General features: G+C 44.5%; 1 protein-coding gene across 1 annotated transcript in view; it reads right to left on the bottom strand.

The window, feature by feature from the left end:
* The window catches only part of DIS3L2 (DIS3 like 3'-5' exoribonuclease 2), a 356721-nt gene that overhangs the window by 227044 nt on the left and 109236 nt on the right, over positions 1-20441 (bottom strand). Inside the window, exons 8-9 of the mRNA XM_027875294.1 lie at positions 4552-4652; positions 3488-3735 (exon numbers count right to left, since the gene is read on the bottom strand). Coding sequence (XP_027731095.1) covers positions 3488-3735; positions 4552-4652 — 349 coding nt within the window. The remainder of the gene's footprint in view (positions 1-3487; positions 3736-4551; positions 4653-20441) is intronic.

Below are 20441 nucleotides of genomic sequence, written 5' to 3'. Positions count from 1 at the left end.
TAAGAGGTGGGCCTGAGCAACAGGACTTGACCTTGGGACGCACGGAGGGAGAGGCCAGAACCGGAGTTTGGACCCCATAAAACAGACGCAAGCCTGGACGGCGCCAAAGGTGCCTACACATCCTGCTTAGTTCCAGGGAGCTAGATGCCCCAAGGGTGACCCACAGCTGGCTCTGGAGGAGCTCAGCACAAGTGCACAGAGTCAGCCTAGCCAAGGGACCCATTCTGCCCGTGCAGACACCTGCGGGAGCAGGGTGCAGTTACAGAGCCAACCCATGCACATGAGACTAGCTGACAAGGGCTCAAAGAGAGCTCCAGTTCCATACAGCCCACACAGCTCAGACACAGATGCCAAGTGCTCAGGTGAAAGCAAAGCGTTCTGAATTTAGGAGAGCCAGCATCAGGCGCGGTGAGCAGAGGCCCTCACCCCACATTTAAGAACTGTGTCACCACGGCCAAGTCACTCAGCGTCTCAAAAATAGCTGATACTAGCTAGCGTGTGCACAGCATGTACGCTGTGCCAGGCGCTGTGTTCAGCACTCTACAATTATTATCTCCTTTGGTCCTCACAACAACCTTGGAAGAGGCAGATGCTGTTATTATCTCTCTCCCTTTTACAGTCGAGGAAACTCAGGCAAACAGAGGTTAAGTGACTTGCCTAGGTTTCACAGTTTAGTGTCTGAGGCTGGATTTGAACTAGGTCTTCCTGACTCCAGCTCCAGCCCTCTAGCTGCCTGTTTCCTCAACTGTAAAACAGAGATAAGAATACCAATACCTACCTCAGAGGGTACACTGACAAGGAGTAAATGAGATAATATATAGAAAGTACTGGGCAAACCAGAAAAACGACACAAATGTCAATTATTATTTGTCGTCCAGTCGTTTCAGTCCTGTCTGACTCTTCATGGTCCCACTTGAGGTTTTCTTGGCAGAGATACTGGAGGGGTTTGCCATTTCCTCCTCCAACTCATTTTACAGATAAGGAAACCGAGGCAACAGGGTAAAGTGACTTGGCCACATTCACACAGCTAGTAAGTGTCTGAGGCTACATTTGAACTCGGGTCTTCCTGACTCCAAGCCCAGCACTCTATCCACTGCGCTCCCTGGGTGCCCCACAATTACTAATCTCTGCCAATTTCTGAAAGTTAAGAAAGAACATGAGGTCTGCAGAAGGACAACGAAGAGACGGATCTGAACGGACGAGAGGCTCGGGCTGAGAAATAAAAGCGGGCGAGAAGTTGGACAAAAGCAGGCGTCACATTTGGAAGTCTGGAGAAGCAAGTCCCCGGGCTCCTGGCGCACCGAGAAAGAGAGAACCGCCCGTACACGAGCGGAGGGCAGCGCGACGCAAGCAACATTTCATCAGCCTTGTTCCGCGGCCGAGAGGGAGAAGGCGTCGGCGTGAGAGCCCAGCGGGGCGTCTGCCACTGCGGTAACCCTTGATCCGAGGTCGAGCGGGCGCTGACAAATGCTGAACATCGGCAGCAGGACAGGAACCACTGAGACATTAAGTCAAGCCCTGATTTCAGAGGCCTGCGCACTCCCACTGAAGATTTAACAATCAGCTCTCACAGGCGAGTTCGGGCTTGCTTCGGCACAGCCCTGAATGAAGTGGTGAGGGCCTGAACCACGGTAATGTCAGCAGAATGGAAAGGAGCATTCACGTTGGCAACATGTCAATCATCATCATCATCACCATCATCATCATCATCATCGTCATCATCACCGTCATTGTCACCGTCATCATCATCACCATCATACCATCATCATCACCATCATCACTGTCACCATCATCATCACCACTGTCACCGTCATCATCACCACCACCATCATCATTGTCGTCACCGTCATCATCGTCACCATCATCATCACCACCATCGTCATCGTCACCGTCATCATCATCACCATCATCATCATCATCACAACAGCATCTTCATGAGGCCTGAAGGTCTGCCCAGAACCTTACAGTTCTTCTCTCATTTGTTTGTCACGACAACCCTGGCAGACTGGTGCAATTATTATCTTCATTTGACAGACGACAGAACTGAGACCAAAAAGGCACACAGTGACTGGACCGGGGTCTCGCAGCTACTGCGGCTCTGAAACTGGCTTGATTAGAGCTCTAGTCCTAGAGAGGCCAAGCCCAGCACTCTATTTGCCCCATTCCAATATGCTATGCAAAAGTGGCCCCCTCGTACAATAGCACATTTTCTTCCTATCTCTTCATATGGCAATTAAAAGAAATATTTCACTGGCCCAACAACTGGAAGCAAGGGAAACTAAGTTACTAGCTCCTATATTAAAGAAAGGTATTCACTTGCTGTTATGTTTTTCCTTTTGTGCAATACTCATAAACCATTTTGCTTTCAACAATTAGTAACATGCCTTATATTTTTGTCCTTCTGTCTTTTAAACTTGATATAACTGACAGATGTCTAGACACTGAACTGCAAAGGTCATTCATGAAAGCCACATAAGCCTCACTTAGGTTATTGGGATCTGTTATTTAGACATCTTGTTGTGAGTCACATTTTCCCATTCTCATTTGTTGGGAAAATGAAGACCTGTAAAGCCTTGCTACATGCCCTGCTGTTTCTTCCTTAAGAGTTTCTGAGCCTTTCCATTGTTTGAACTCTTTTATAGAACTTGATGTCTTCTCCAATAGAGTGAAAGCTCAGTGAAAGCAAGGCCTGTGCCATTTTTTTCTATTTGAGTCCCCAGTACTTAGCATAGGGCTTGGTACATAGTAAGTACTTAATAAATGCTTTTCCATTCACTCATTCATCCATTTCTCAAAATGGTGGCCCAAGAATTCAAATAAATGCATGCCCTCAAACATACCACTCTGCCTCTCCATACCTCAGTTTCCTCATCTGTAAAATTAAGAGGTTGGACTAAGTCACCTTCACACCCCCTTCCAAGTCTGACATTTTATGAATCTATGAAACAGAACGCCACACTCCTATCCATGATAGAGTTTTGGTTTTGGTTTTTTTTTTTTGGTAATCATTAAATTGGACATTCTTTAACCAAAAAAAAAAAAAAAAGGCAAGACATTCCAAAAACATACACGCTTTAATTCAAGGCAAAGTAATATCCCCTGAGAATGCCCCTGACTTTCACCATGCCTTGGATCAATTGGTACCACCAAGGGCTTGGTCTAAGTGCATGGTAAAACAGTTTATTTTCAATACACATCTGGAAATGGGAACCATGAACTGACTGAGTGTCAAGGCCAGAATGGGTTTCCCTTCTTTGCAAAGGAAGATCATCTTCATCCTTTGGAGGGTCCAGAGGAAAACGACGCCACAGCAGGTATGTTCAGGTAGCTAAAAGGAACAACAGCCTCCCCATATGCCCTCTTAAAATGGAAGTGGTCCTTCGAATCCAAATAAGTCAAGTTCTCTGGCTGTCCAATAAACAAACGAAGCCCCACCCCCAGCAAACAGTAGGTCCCCGGTCCCCTAAGCACACATATGATCACCTACCCCACTGCAAAGTGGCTGTGCTCCTCCCAGGCCGCAATCCTGCAGACAAAGAGTGTTCGGGCATAGTCATTAGGCCGAGTCACAAAGTCCGGCGGGCAGTCAGCAAGGGGCACATAAACCCTAGGGACTCGGTGATCAGAGGGTGAAAACAAGGCACATTTTCTGAACAGCTCACTGTTCTTATCGGCCAGTAGCTTGATGAATCCAGTGGCTGCCCGAGAGTGCTTTTTCTCCAAGATATAAACCACCTGAAATGATAAAAAGCTGGAGTTACCTATGTGTCACACCAGGAGAAATCAGGGGAGGCAGAAGAGAGTTTCTAAGAGCAGTCCCTGAGTCAGGCTATTTCTCTTGTCCAAAGAGAGCCAATCATCTCACAGACTGGTAATTTGTAATTCTATGTGCCCACGGAATCCCCATTTAAGCACACACAAAAAAAGACTGCATTACACAGAAGTGTCTTCATAAGCTTCGAGAGAAAGGAGCCTAGCACATAATGATGGGATATGAGCTCAGTTACAGCCCCCATCAATGTCCCCCTCTCAGATTTTCAGGCTTCCTTATGGTCACTGCCAGCAGTGACGTCTTCAGCCATTTTGACCTGTTTTCTTTAATAAGGGAATCTTTTTTTTTATTTAAACCACAACATACTTCCTGTTGCATAAGATAGAGGAGAAAACCACATTCCCTGAGACCTGGAGGCAGCCAGGCAGAAACAGCAATCAATCAACATGCACTGATCTAGGTGCTGGAGACACAGCTGAGCAAAGTCAGGCCCTGCCCTCAAGGAGCTTCCACTCAAATGAGAGCCAGCTGGCTGGCATACCATGGCATGCACACCAGGACAATCTTCCTAGAAGGACAAGCACTCCCTGGAAAATCACATTCTTCACTGACATCCCAGAAAAAGTCAATGCCATTTGTCTCATTGAGCCAGAGGAGGCGGCTCCATGGGCACAAGCCTGCTGGTCACCTGGGGCATCTGGGACCCTCAGGGGACGCCACAAGCCCAGAACACAAGGGACAAACCAAGGCTTCCTGCCCAGAGGGGGACGGCTTGTTACCTTGGCAGATCTTTGCAGCAAGCTGTCAGGGCAAAGTCTCGGGTCTTGGGGCTTGGGGAGGTTTCCCTGGGGTGCGCTCTGTGCGTCAGCATTCTCATTTCCTAGATGACCAGAATACATCAATGAGTCAAGGATTTCCAGGATCCAATCAAGCTATACCTCAGGATATAATTCTTAAAGATTCAGGATATTAGGAGATTAAAGAACTTTGCTGTGATTACAGAGGCATGATGCGCTAAATGCAGGATCTGATTCCAGGTCCTCCTGACAACAAGTCTGGCCCTTTATTTACTAGGAAACATTTTCCATTCATAATAAAAAGAGAATTCTACTGACACATTATGCAGAAAGAATCACAGCTTCCTAAGAGTTTGTGAAATTCTTGGTAAGGCACAAAGCATGTTGTCACCGTCACCACCGTTTTCGTATCCCCCTCCTCTAGCACAAGGCCTGAATACAATAGTATACTGTCTGGGCAGGTGCCATAAAGAAAGGGGGGGCGTGCCCCCCAGGATCCCGGGGCCTTGCCATCTATTCCACCCCCCTAAGCCCTTAGAATGTCCTGGCCTTTCTGATCACCTGCAGGTGAACTTTATAAAATGCACTGTCTCTCCCTGTTAGAAAGTAAGCTTTGTGAAGGCAGGACCAGGTTTCTCTTCTGCATTCATATAGCCAAGCACTTAGTACAATGTTTGGAATATAGCCAGAGCTAAATAAATGCTTTGTCTGTCAGTCAGACATGAAATACTTTCATCATAATTTCCCGGTGCAAAAGGGAGTTCAAAACTTGTAATTCCAATTTGACACAAGGAAATTGAGGTTCTAAGAGCCTGCGTGACTCAGCCATGATTTAAATGATGGACCTGGCCTTCCATCTTGCCCATTCTATATGCACTACGTGATCACAAAGAGTAGGTGAATGAATGAAACATCTTGTATGTCATATCCAGTCTAACCTCATCATTTGACAGATGAGAAAACTGAGGTCCAGAAGAAGGTACTTCTGCAAGATAAGTCTTACATCTGCCTGAATTTTCGCTCTGATATCCAGCCTTCAGCCCAATTTGCTTTGCTTGTTTCACGTGACTCATTTGCTAAGTGTCATACAACAACCCAGAGGACGACAGAGGCTGAATGAAGCTAAATCACTTGCATGTCAAAATGGCCTAGAACTAGATGTTATTTAATACTGCCCCAAGCCCCAATGTAGAAAAGAGATAGGTTAATTTATTGTGCACATCTGCTGAAATACAACAAAATCAAAATAAACTCTAACTTTTAAAAGGCCCAGCCATAATAAACAAAATGGTGGAAAATGGATTATACTTATTAAATTTTAAAAAACCAACCCTGAAGTTCCTGGCTTTTCTTAGTTATATTATATAAAGAGTAAAGTACTTAAATTCCTTTAATGTTTAATTTCCTTTATAAAAAAAAAACACTTATAAAATGCACATTCACCCAAGAAACTGAAACCACATCTCTCCAGTAAAGACACATGTAGGCATTGTACCAGGAGTATTAAAAATCCTCATGAAAAAGTAGCAAGCTAAACATTTTTCAACATTCAATATTTTATATTTTTGTTTGTTATTCTAGCTCCCCCAGCCCCCAACCTCCAAATCCTAGCCTTAACCAAACAAAATGGAGTTTCCAGGTGCAAAAGCAAATACATATGGGCTAACCCCCCAAAACCAGACAACTGGGGGGTGCCTTGTACTCATTATCATTTTTAAATGGCATGGGCCAAAATAAATAAATAAATCCTTTTTGGGACTGGCCCCTTCTTAGTGAAGGCTCAGCTGGAAGCCAACTTTTACCATTCTGGGCGTACTCTGGAAACACTGACATGGGTTGAACTGAATGGGACTGAAGAATGATCAGCTGTTTGTTTTTCCATCTGTGTTGAAATCATCTACCTACCAGCGTGTCCACTTAGAGCAGAGTTCTCATTGTTCTGCAGAAACAAAGTTTTCCAAAGACTCTGTCACCCCAGCCATAAGTTAAAAAGGAAAACCGTCACATAAAGTTCACTTTTCATTTCAGGCTATGGTCTAAGTTTCCAAGGCCTTTGTTTCCCAGAAAGAATCCAAGAAGAGGATGTTCGAGGGTCGAGATAAGAGGCCACACAAGATGCCCCCTCCAAATGGTGCCCTCAGAACAGCGCAAGTCGAAGAGGAGGAATTAAGGAAGTACCATATAAACGCTGGCTATAGTAATTATTATTATTATGACTCTTTCTTCTACATCATCCTGCCTCTCAATAGGGCTACCAAAGCATCTACCTCCTAGGGTTGTTGGGGGGATCACATGAGGGAGTATTTGTAAAGCTCCTTGCACACTGCCTGGCACATGGGAGACAAGACACAAATGGCGGCTAGCATTGGCAGCATCGGGAAAGCTAAGCAACGCTCTGGGGGGAACTTCAGGAACAAAGACCACGTGCTTTGGATGGGTTGTTGCCCTTTTCCAAGGCCTGTCCACTCTACCCTTGTGATTCCCCTGCCACCCTTCCCCCAAACAGACCCTCATTACGCCATCGCCAACAAGCAGACACATGTTGGAAGGATATATCTGCAAGTCTCCAGAGAGGAGAAAAACATTATCTCCCAAGCCAGTCCATTACACTGGTGGATAACTCTAACTGTGAAAAAGTCTTTCTTTAATTTAAACTAACGGGCAGCTAGGTGGCACAGTGGGTAGAGTGCCAGGCCTAGAGTGAGGAAGATTCTTCTTTCCAACTTAAAATCCAGCCTCAGACACTTACAGCTGTGTGACCTCGGCCAAGTCATTTCACCCTATTTGCCTCAGTTTCCTCATCAATAAAATGAGTAAAAAGGAAATGGCAAACCACTCCAGTGTCTTTGCCAAGAAAACCCTAAATGGGTCATGAAGAGTCAGATGCAACTGAAAACAAATGAACAACAACAAAATTTCTATAAACAGTTTTGTGTGTACGTGTGTGTTATATGTGTTCATGTATGTGCATCTCCCAGGTATATTATTCATTCTGTAGTAATTTTAAAAGGAATTTCTCTTTCTATCTTTTCCTGCTGAGTTGTATTAAAATTTAACAGAAATGCTAATGATTTCGATGGATTTTGGATACCACAAGTTTGTCGAAGTCCTTGTTTCCATTCGTTTTCAGTTGGTCCTTTGGAGTTCTTTAAGTACCATCATATCATCTACAAAAGTGACCATTCTTTTCCTCCATTCATTTCCTTTTCTTGTCCCATCGCTCTGGCCAGCATTTCTAATACTGTGTCAAACAGAAGTGGTGACAACAGACATCTTGTTTTGCCCCTGATTTATTGGAAACAACTTATCTCTGTTACAAGAGGAGTTCTTGGTTTTAGCTATATACCATTCATCATCTTATGGAAAGATTCATTTATTCCTCTGCTTTCAGAGGTTTTGACAGAAATGAGTATTGTATTTTGTCAAAAGCTTTTTTCTCCATTTATTGATGTAATCCTATGATTTCTGTTGACTTTGTTCCTAATATGGCTAATTAAGTTTATTGTTTTCCTAACACTAAACCAACCCTAAATCCCTATTATAAATCCGATCTGGCCATCGAGCATAGGAAATAAATAATGGTATTTTAGCTTCTTTGTTAACATGTTACTTAAAATGTTTGTATCTAGGTTCATTAAGGATATTGACGTATAGTTTTCTTTTTGTTTTGATCTTTCCTGGTTTATGTATCAACACCATATCTGTGTGAGAAGGAATTGTAAACAATTTCTATAATGCTGCAGTTATTTGTTCTCTAAATGCCTGATAGAATTCATTTGTGAATCCATCTGGTCCTGCAGTTTCTTCTTCCCAAGTTAATCTGGAGCTTGTTCATTTTTCCCCCGAGAATTGGCCAGAAGAGACACTAGTAAGGACGACAGTGCAGCGAGCATCCTGCTTCCCGCGTGCCCGAAGGTCCGGGGGAACATGGCAGTAAATGAAGCGTTGTGGGCTGAGGGTGTTTTTGCCAGTGAGCGCCAGCGGCAGGCTGGTCTTCCAAAAAGGAAAGGGAAAGGTCGGAGAAGGGCTTGTCTGTGCACCAGGCTACCCGGGAGAATGGAGTCTTCACTGGGAGGGGGAAAAAAAAGCAAATAGACTGGAAGAAATCCTTCAAAGAGCAAACAAAGCAGAAAAGGGCTCTGTCCTGAGCATCAGCAACAGGCTACAGGCTCGTGTAATGGGAGGTAGAAAAAGGAATTATTGAACATCTGGAACAATGACGATGACGATGAGGAAGAAGAGGAGGAGGAGGATGGCCAGCATTTCAATCACACTTGAAGCTTTGGAAGAGCTTTTCATGTTGTTACTTCATTTGATCCTCAAAACAACCCAAGGAAGTAGGTGCTGTTATTAGCCCCATTTTATAGAGGAAGGGTTAAGTGACTTGTCCAGGGTCATACAGCCAGAATCTGTGACTGAGGCTGGATTCGAACTCAAGTCTTCCTGACTCCAACTCCAGTAGTCAATATCTGCTGTGCCACTCCAGTTCCACGAACACAACTGTACCCTCTGACAAGGAAACGGGTATCTGTGCTCAAAGGACTGGCATGGACCCGGAGATGCCACAGGAATGCCGGCATCTTGTCCAGCTCTGACCTCTCTTGAATGCTGGTCAGTCACCTTCTCTTGGCCCTCCATTAAATCCCCCTCTTCCTGCATGTCCTCAGATGGCTCTCCAACCCCACCTGTTCCTGGTGCAGACACCACTACCCTGCTCATCACACAAGCTCACAGCTCAGAATGGTCGGGATTCAAGGAGGATCCTCCAGTGAGAGGTATCCCCTCATTTGTCACATAATGGACTGAGACCCTGACTCTCTCAATCCCTTCATCAGGTGTCTCTTCCCCTCACCCCCGGCATCCGTCCCTCTCCCTCCACTCCTGGGAATGAGGCACACCTCAGACACATGCATGTGACCATTCCCTTAGGTATTGTACATAAAGTCCCATTCTGTGCTAAAACAGAATGCAACTTAAAGCCGTATCTCCATGCAGAGTTAAAAGAAAAGTAACTGTGTCACCAAATTTCACAAGGCTTTCCTTGCACATGGGTCAATGCATGTGACAGCCAAGATACTGGGCTGGAAGGGAGGGAGAGCCATGGTCCTAGCAAGCACTGGCATGAGAGCCGGTCACTGCCCTGCTCTGGGCCCCACACTGTTCCCTTACCACGTTCAAGTCTCTGGAGCTCCTCTGACAGCGGCCCCTGCTCTGCAGTCTGGCTGCTTGGCCACCTCCTAGGTGCTCCTATGCATTATCATGAAATCTTATTATTGATGATTCCTCATGATTAGATCCCTCGTTAGCATCCCTCTCATTTTCACTCAGCACTCTCTGCTCCAAATCTTCCCCCAACCCAGGAAATGCTTGGCTTATCTAGTGTCTGCTAAATTCCAGGTTAAAAACCAAACAAATAAGTGAAAGAAAAAAGAGAGGGAATACAGACTTGCAGTAAATAACAGCTGCTTTGCCCATGTCAAGCCTGTCACTGGAAGGAGCCTACTAGACACCTTTATGGAGACACATTCCCCTCGGACAGAGCCTCAGAAGGGGCATCCTGGCAGGGTGAACCACCACAGAAAGGCGCCATCTTCCTTTTGGAGCAATAGTGTCTGGACTGTGGGAATAACGGCTTGTTACTTGTTTTCCTTAGCAATATGGCTAGTTCTCAGAGACACTGTGTGCGCTTGAGACTGAATACATGTGGCTGTTCTAGAAAAGGAAACAGGGTGAATTTCAATAGGAACAAGAGAACAGTTGGGACACCAGGTGATCGGCAGAAAGTTTCCCCATAGCTTCAACCCTGGAGGAAGGAGGCACAGACGGGAGAGATGAATGCCGTGGGGACCAGAGGATGAAATGCTGGGGTTGCAGGAGATGGTGATGGTCTGAAAAATCAGAAGCACTGACATAGTGGGCCAGGGATCCTGCTGTGAGGCCCGCTGGCACACGAACCTGGAGTCTTCATGGTCAAGTCTCTAAGGACGTGGAGAAATGAGTAACAAGGCTCCAGTGAGCAGACTCAGCTACCAAAAGAGAACTAAAAAAAAAAAAAAAAAGCAGGAGTCACTTTCCACGGAGAAGCAAGATAAAGAGATTATGTCACTGCCTTCCAGGATGTGAAAGCATTACAAAAGGTGGAAAAGAGAGCGGAAAAGGAGAAAAGCAGCAGGAGGAGTCCAACAGAAGGCCTTCCTGCTGGCTTACAAAGGGCACTAGGAGAGAAAATCCAACTTCCAAAAAGACTGAACGGCATGACCTCAGAAGGCCCAGTCTGGAGCCATGACTTCTTCCCACAAATGCAAGATGGGGAAAGACTGTCTTAGACATAAGTACAGCCATAAAAAAAGATACAGATGTAGATACATAGGCCACAGTGGGCCACAAAGTAAATCTGAGTAGAAAGAGCTCTGGATTTTGAATCAGAAAAGCTGGGCTCCGGTCCTAGCTCTACTACTCAAAAGTCCCATGCCAATGAGCACATCACTTAATTACCTTCAGAGAGTTTTACCACCTATATAAAGGGATGGCAAAACACACACAACTGGTCATGAGCAAAGTCCCTTGTAGGTTTCTCCTATTGGTTCTAATTCTTCCTTACAACATCACTAATGTGAAAATATGTTTAATAGGAATGTATATGTAGAGCCTATATCAGACTGCACGCTGAATGGGGGAGGGTGGTAGGGAGGGAGGGGGAGAAAAATTTTAAACTCAACAGCATATGGAAGCGATTGTTGATAAATCAAAATAAATTAATAAAAAAAAAAGTTTCTTGTAAACCTCAAAGTGCTCTAGAATTGCAAGGTATGACCATGACACCTCTGTCTCCTAAAACCAAACAAAACAAACTCAGTGTTGGATGGTTTAATCCTCCAATCGGGATTTCCACAGTTTCATCACCAGGACCTTCTTCAACCATCCACGTGGCCTCTCTCTCCCACTGGCTGGAGAATGGAGGGGATGGTCCTGTCACCCTCCAAAAGCGAATCAAAGCAGCCAGTGTGTGGTGGAGAACTTGCCTGCTGTTTGAACACAAAAGAGAAGACTGAGGGGATGCAGCTCCTCCGAGCCAACTCATTTCTCATTTCCATCGCTGTGATTTTAAATGAACCAGACAGAAAAGTGATAATTACAAGAAGTAGGAGACATGAAAAACAGCCTAAGAAGAGGAAGAAACTGCTGTTTACAGACTGTATCTCTTCAGGGACCCAACGGATCCCCCAGGAAGCCAAATGCTGCCCTCTTTTCAAAGGAGCCTGGATGGGAAATGGCTTCTCATTAATAAGGAAATGAGCTCTCAATGCAAATCAAGCAACTGCTGGCTCTCTGCAGCCAGGCTGTGTGGGCAGAGATGAATCACAGCCTCTTATGCCAAACTAGGGATCCTAGGAATCTTGCAATTAGTTTATCCCATAAGGTCTTGGTGGTGAGATATGCCGTAAGTTATCAAACAGATGGGAGGCTGGGTCAGTCTCAATACCAATAACATGCAGTGGAAACATACCTCCAAGAACAGAACTAAGTCTGAGAAAAAGCATGGTCTTTATGCAAGGACAGCAGTTACAAGACTCGGCTGAGGAAAGCTGGAAAAACCACAAAGTCACGTTGGCTGGATCCATGACAATCACACCTGGGCCCTCACTATGTGAAAGCAATCCCACCTTCCACACGTCCCTCATCCAGTCATTATCTCAGTACCACAGAGGGTCTTCCCTCCCCAAACCTTTCATGGTTCTGCTTCCTCCTCCACTGCCTCAGCTGTGAACCTTGCCTTGTATTTTACTGAAAAAACAGAGGCCATTCACCTGGAGCCCCCTCTTCTCCCCTCATCCCCAGTTCCTATCACTCAGATGCTTCCTGCCACTCTCTCCTCCTTCACCCCTCTGTCACACATACAGATGGCCCGTCTCCATCTCCTCCAACCAAATGCCTCATCCATGCCTACTCTCTCATTAATCTTCCACCTCTCCCCATCTCGTAGCTGCTCCCTACTGCCCCCAGACATGTCTATGTCTCTCTACCAGAACGCCCTCACGTGATCTGCCCTTCCCTGACAGCTGCCGTCCTCCATCTCCCCTCCCTCCTATAATTCATGCTTACTTTCTTCCAAGTCTCTTCAAAACTCGCTGCAGTCTGCCTTCGGAGCTTATCACTCAACTGAAACTGCTTGATCCAAAGTTACCAATGATTTCTTAACTGCCAAGTATAAAGGCCTTTGGTCAAGCTCCATTTGGTTTCTCTTCAGCTTTGGATACTGTCAATCAGTTCATCAATAAGCACTGATTAAGTGCTTACAGGCAGTGCCAGGTACTTCACCAAGCCCTGGGGATACAAAGAATGGTAGAAGACAGTCATGCCCTCAAGGAGTTCACAGCCCAATGGGGGAAACAGCATGCAAACAATTCTGAACAAACCAGACAGAGACTAGAAATCAGAAGTAATCAGCAGAAGGAAGGAAGTGGAATCAAAGGGCATCAGGAAAGGCGAGGCCAAGGCATAAAGGTGAAGAGTCACAGACAGAGGCTCTTGTGTGAGGAGCAGTCAGGAAGCCAGGGTCACTGGACCCTACAGAATGTGATGGGAGTAAGAAAGAAGAAGATCAGAAAGATTTAGGAGGATGGAGGGGCAGGTCATGAAAAGCTCTGAATGCCAACCAGAGGATCTAATGTTTAATCCTGGAAATGATAGAGCCACTGGAATTGAATGAATAAGAGATGCCAAAGAGTGAGACCTGCACTAGTGGAATGGGCAGGGCCCTGAGGTATGGACACCAACTAGCAGACTATTGCAATAGTCCATGCGTGAAGGGATTAGGGCCTGCACCAGGGTGGTAACAATGTCAGAGGAGAAAAGGGAGTGTTTAGGGGCAGCTAGGTGGCACAGTGGATAGAGCACCAGCCCTGCAGTCAGGAGGACCAGAGTTCAAATCCAGCCTCAGACACATGTGACCCTGGGCAAGTCACTTAACCCCAATTGCCTTGAAAAAGAAAAGAAAAAGGAATGTTTACAAGAGATTTATAGAAGTAAAATCAAAAGGAGTTGGGAACAGACTGAATACAGGCAGTGAGAGATAATGAGAGTTTGGCTTTGTGGAGTTTAAGGTGCTAAAGGACATGTGGTTTTCATGTCCCCAGTCTCTCTTCCTCCTTGTCTGCTCAGTCCTTCTCAGCCTCCTCTGCTGGATCTTCATCCAGGTCACACCCACTACCCAGGAGCGGCTCCCAAGGCTCCCAAGGCTCTGGCCTGCAGAACCTCTTCATTTCTCCCTCCCTGTGACTTCACTCGGTAATCTTGGCAGTTGACATGAAATCAGTTCTTATCTCTACACTGATGATTCTCAAATCTACTTAATCCAGCTCGAATCTCTCAATATCCCATGGACATCTCACAAGCATGTGCTATAAACACTTTCAACTCAACATGTCCCAAACTGACTTACCCTATTACTGTCTAGGGCACCAAAGTCCTTCCAGGGGGCATCTCGCAGCCCGGATCCATTCCAAATAGGCTGCTGAGTCTTGGGGATTCGACCTTTGCAACATCTCCTGTCTATCCCCTCTTCTGAAGCAGCCATCACTCTGCTACAGGCCCTTGTCATCACACATGTGGAAGACTGCCACAGCCTGCTGCTCCATCTGCCTGCCCCATGTCTCTCGCTACTCCTGTCCATTTCAAATTTATCATCCTAAAGTGCAAAGAGGGCATGACTGTCTTCTACCATTCTTTGTATCCCCAGGGCTTGGTGAATCACCCCATGTCTCTCACCTCTTCAATCACCTCCAGTGGCACTGAAAAGCTTCCTGGATTAAAAACAAAACTCTTATGCTGAGCTTTCCCAGGCCTTCCGAACCTGGCCCCCTCCTCCCTTTCCAGGTGTCACTCCCCCCACCACACCCACATGCTCTCCGATACAAGGTGGCCCTGGCCACCTTGCTCTTCTCAAACCAAACGCCTCACCTCCCAGCTCACTGCATTTCCACTGGCTGGCCCCCATGCCTGGAATATGTTTCCTCCTCATTCGCACGTTCTGGCTTCCTTCAGGTCCCAACCAAACCCCGCCACCTGCAAGAAGCCTCTTCTCAGGCACCTCAACGCTAGTCCTTTTCCTCGGTTGATTATCTCCAATTTGCCCTGTATCTCTCTTGGATGTGTAGGGTTGTTCGTCTACTGTCTCCTCCATTAGGCAGTGAGCTCCTATGGGGCAGGGACTGTCTTTTGCTTTGCTTTGCATCCCCAGGGCTGAGTACAATGTCTCATATCTCGTTTTAGGCATTTAATAAATGCTTGTTGACACAACCTGACATAACAAGTGACAGGCTCAATGAAGAGGGTTCTGGAGAGAGTGCATTTCCAAGGCACTTGAAAATGTTAAAAACGCACTTTTCCTTAGAACTCCCATGAGGCACAAGTACTATTATTTTCATTTTACAGCTAGGGAAACTGAGGCTTACAAAGGGGAAATGCCTTGCCCTCAGTCACTTGTTCCTTGAACCAGACCCTCCATCTCTCAGTTCTGCACCTTTTCTCTGGCTGCCCCTCCCCCAGGCCTGGAATACTCTCCCTCCTTCACTCCAATAACTGACCTCTCTGGCTGCTTTGAAGTCCCAACTAAAGTCCTACCTCCTACAAGAAACCTTCCCCAACCCCTCTTAATTCTAGCAGGTGCTGAATAAATGTTGACTGACTCATTGACTGACTGAAGACAAAGAAGATGACAAAACATACCTTTCTCTCTCCTTTGCAGAGGTGGGCAAGCCATACAAGTGAAAAACACTGCCTAGTGAACGGGGTGCATTGGCAACTGTTCACGCAGCCAAGACGTTAGCAAGTTTTGCTGGATCACTTTTTCTTTTTCTCTTTTTCCTTCCTTGTTATAAGAGCTGGCTCTTGGGGCAGCTAGGTGGTACAGTGGATAGAGCACGGGCCCTGAAGTCAGCAAGACCTGAGTTCAAATCTGGCCTCAGACCAAACACTTGACACTTACTAGCTATGTGACCCTGGGCAAGTCACTTAACCCCAATTGCCTAAAAAATAAAAGAGCTGGCTCTTTGGGTCAGAGGACCTAAGCTCGAGAGCTGGAAAGGCCCTCAGAGACCATCTAGTCCTACTCCCTTATTTTACAGATGAGGAAATGAGGCCCAGAAAGGGCCAGTGAAACAGAGAGTAAGAGGTGGGACTGGAAGCCAGGTCCTCTCTGACTCCTGGGCAAGAAAGAGAAATGTTTGGAAATGAAGATATGAAAATAAAACGTGTTAATAAAAATTTTCAAAATAAACTTAAAATTAAGCTGCCTTCAAACAAACACTCCCTTCCAAAACTATTGGGGCCCTCTGTTAAAAGAGATATTTTTTACTGTTTGCATTTTGAGATTGAGACTCTTGATTTTCTAGTTGTGGTCAAATTTATACAGACCACAGATAAAAGCAAGGTTTTTTTTTTCCTTTTGTATTGCTATCTTTTGTTTTTACAATAGTACCATTTTCAAAAAGATTATTCCTCCTTCACCGCCTTCCCACTGTCATCCTTTGTTAAAAGATTTACAAAGAAAAAAAAAGTCATCAGCAAAAATATATCAACATGTCAATTATGTCTGACAATAATATATGTTACTATACATGAAGAGGCCACCACCTCTACAAAGAGAGAAGGAAGTGATTTACTCCACTTCCCTCCTCAGTCAATCAATCAGATGAAATTTCTTCTCAGAAACACTCCTACTGAACCAGAACCTAAGCACTCAGGCATTCGTTCGGAAAAGACCATTTGGGGATTTACAGAACTGGCCATGTGTGGTCAGTCAGTTGGGATGGACGCTTCACCCATTGCATGTCTGTTACGTGAACTGATTGACTAACTACATATCTGTATCATGCCCCACATGTGTGAATATCGCTCTCACTCTCATCAATACATCAGATGCAGCAGCTCAGCAGTAGGAAACCTAACAAGCGAGAGGCACCCCCTCTAAACCGTTGACCTTAAACACCCTTGAATACCAGAGAAACGTATAATTCAGCAAACATGGGAACTGATACAGTGACGAGGAAGACGATGGGTTTGAGTTCTGTCATGGGAAGCACTGTGTGGACCCAGGGCTCCAGAGAGATCGTTTTCTCATTCATTAAGAAAGATAAGCAGCAACATCTGAGGGCAGTTTATGGTACAGAGTAAAAACTACTGAACTATATATATCTTTGATTCTCTCGAAGCCTCAGTTTACTCCTTTAAAAAATGGAAATGTAAGCCTGTAGAAACTGCCCATCCCACAAAGCTATGAGGTTCATACGAGATCACATCTGCACAGAATTCTTCAAACCTTAAGACCTTTAATAAAGGGCAGCTACTTTTGTGATTCAGGGTCTTCAAGATGGATATGATCTCAGACAAAGGAAAAGCAAAAACAAACCTAATTAAAAGAGAGAAACAGGGAGATCACATTTTGCTAAAAGGTAACACAATGAATTAATATTAATACTAAATACGTATGCACCAAATGACATAGCCTCTAAAGCCTTAAAAAAAATACAAGAGGAAATTAACAATTTATCCCCCTCAAACCTAGATAAATTTTGCCAAAAATAAATAAGAAAGAAGTTAAAGACCTGAATAAAATTTAGAAAAGTTGTATACGACAGACCTTTGGAAAAAATTGAGTGGGAATAAAAAAAAGTACACTATGTACATGGCACCTTCACAAAAAAATAAAAAACCCACATATTAGGGCATTAAAACCTCAAAAACAAATGCAGAAAAGTAGAAATATAAAATACATCTTTTACTAACATATCCAATAAGAGTCTTTGAAGCATGGATTAAAAATTGGAAACTGAATAACTTAAATCCTAAAAGATAGGTCAACCAATCAATAAATACTTATTAAACATCTACTATGTGCCAGCCACTGGGCTAAACACTGGGGATGCAAAAAGAGGCAAAAGAAAGTTCCTGTCCTCAAGAAGCCTACAATCTAAGAGGGGAGAAAACATGCAAATAATTATCTACAAAGCAAGCTAAACACAGGATAAATAGGAAATAATTAAAAGAGGGAAAGTACTGGAATTAAGAGAGGTTAGGGAAGGGTTCCAGTAGAAGGTGGGATTTTAGTTGGGACTTAAAGGAAGTCAGGAATGTCAGTAGTTGAAGTAAAGGAGAGAGAGCATTCCACACATGGGAGACAGTCAGAGAAAATGCCCAGAGCCAAGAGATGGAGTATCTTATTTGTGGAACAGCCAAGAGGCCAGCGTCCCTGAATTGAAGAATTTATGTCAAGGAATAAGATATAAGAAGAAACGTGGGAGGGGGCTAGCTTTGAATGCCAAATGGAACATTTTGTATTTGATCCTGGAGGTGACAGTAAGCCACGGGAGTTTATCGAGGAGGGGGTCAGTGATATTATCAGATTTGCATTTTAGGAAAATCACTTTGGTGGCTGAATGGAGGATGAACTGGAGAGGGGAGAGGCTTGAGGCAGACACACCTGCCTACAGGTTAGTGCAATAGTTAAGGCATGAGGTGATGAGGACTGCACTACGGTGGGCACAGCACCGGGGGGGGAGGGGCACGTCTGAGAGATGCTACAGGGGTGAAACGGACAGGCCTTGGCAACAGTTTGGAAATGGGGGGATGAGAGAGAGTGAGGGTCCAGGATGACTCCTAGGTTGTGAGCCTAAGGGACTGGGAGGATGGTGTTACCTTCCACAGTAGAAATAATCAAAATTTTCATCAAAGATAATGATAACAATGGGACAACATACCACTAAGATCAGGGGTAAAGCAAGAATGTCCATTACCACTATTATGATTCAATGTTGTACTAGAAATGATAGGTATAGCAATAAGACAAGAAAAAGAAACTGAAAGAATAAGCACAGGCAAAGAAAAAACAAAATTATCACTTTTTTCAGATGACAGGATGGTTAGAAAATAACAGGGTTAGAACAGAATATGATAGGGTTAGAAAACCCTAAAGAATCAACTAAAATACTAACTGAAATAATTAACAACTTTAAAAAGTTACAGAATAGAAAATAAATCCACACAAATCAGCATTTCTAAATATTACCAATAAAATGCAATAGTAAAAGATAGAAAAAGAAATTCCATTAAAAATAACTACAATTAAAAATAATTATAGACAGCATAATGTTCAGAAGTCTACCTACAAAGACACACCCAGGAACTACATGAACACAATTAAAAAACACTCTTTCCAAAAATAAAGGTAAATCTAAAATATTGGAGAAAAATTAATTGCTCGTTGGTAAACCAAGTCAATATAATAAAAAATGATAATACTACCTAAATTAATATATCAATTCAGTGCCATATCAATCAAATTACCAAAGTGTTACTTTATAGAGCTGGGGGGAAAAAATTTAAAAATTCATCTGCAAGAACAAAACATCAAGAATACCAAGGGAGGGAGTAGCTAGATGGCACAGTGGATAGAGCACTGGCCCTGGAGTCAGGAGGACCTGAGTTCAAATTCAGCCTCAGACACATGATACTTACTAGCTGTTGTGACCCTTAACCCCAAATGCCTCACCAAAAAACAAAAACAAAACAAAACCAAAAAAAAGAATATCAAGGAAATCAATTTTTAAAATGGGAAGGAAGGGGGCCTGTCAGTATCAGATCTCAAACTACACAGCAAAACCTGTGATTGTCAAAACAATTTGGTACAGGGTAAGAAACAGGGAGTTTGATCAGCAGAAGACACTAGGTACACGATGGAGCACAGTAGGTTCACATTTGATCCCAAAGGCCTGCCAGAGAAGCGGAGAAGTCCCACAAGAGGACAGCAACGTGGGAAGTGAGGAGACTGTTCTGAGGTGCCTGATCCTCCCTTCGCACAGAGGGGCAGAGCGTGCTGATGAGGTGGGAGGCGCCAGGCTGAGAGGGCTTTTCAGAACAATGAGGTTTCCTGGAGCCAGGAGGGAAAGGTTCCTTCCCCAGACCTTGGGATTCTATGCCTGGGTATCCCTCCAGTTTCCAGCATCCTACAAATTGTGCTTTTGCCTTTCTTTGAGTCCTCGGCACTTAGCGCCGTGCCTGACACATAGGAAGCATTCAGTTAAGTGCTTGCTAGCTATACTAACTTCTCTTCTCTTAGGGACCAGAGCCTCACTAACTTGTCCAAGGGAAGAAAGGTATTGTCCGTGAATTTCTAAGGACACAAGGATCCCAGAGGAATTCTAATTATAGTGTGTCTCTTGGTGACCATAAAGACTCAGGGGAATAGAAGAGTAGCTGCTCATGAGACTGGATTCCGAAATAATCTGTTCAGACTCTAGGTCACAGGATTTAAAGCCAGAAGGGACCATCTAATCTAATTCCCTCATTTTACAGATAAGGAAACTGAGGCCTAGAGATTCTGGTCTAAGGACACTACTCCCAGTACTGTCTTTCCTTCTCTACCTAGGTAAGCGGTATTCTTCACTAGGGTTTCAGTATCTATGCCTTCACCAAGACAGATGCTAACTGCCTTTCTCAGAAGCAAAAAGACTACCTCAGAAGTAATCAAACTACCTAAAAAAAATGAAATACAATCTGAAACCAACTATCCAAAGGACAAACTCAGCGAAGAAACAAAGATCTGCACAGCCCCATCCATCCTGGGAGCTTTGTTTTCATTCATCTCCCTGAGGCTGGGAAGTCATAAAATAGCTGGGTTCCATCTCAGGACAACCACAGCTCGCCTGCCTACTGGGCGTGGTGTCCTAAGGGGGTCAGGATAACAGAGTGATAATTTACACAGGCAACATGCCGAAGTGCTCGGGTGATTTCACCGCCAAGGGAGCCAGATCAAGGCATTTCATAAGAGCTGAAACCTTCCCTTAATAGTGTTTACTGAGAATACACATGAGCCA

Source organism: Vombatus ursinus, unplaced genomic scaffold (assembly GCF_900497805.2).
Source record: "Vombatus ursinus unplaced genomic scaffold, bare-nosed wombat genome assembly UNPS02014808.1, whole genome shotgun sequence".
NCBI classification, from domain to species: domain Eukaryota; kingdom Metazoa; phylum Chordata; class Mammalia; order Diprotodontia; family Vombatidae; genus Vombatus; species Vombatus ursinus.
The sequence above is the reverse complement of the archived record's forward strand: the minus strand, read 5'-3'. Positions and strand labels throughout refer to the sequence as shown.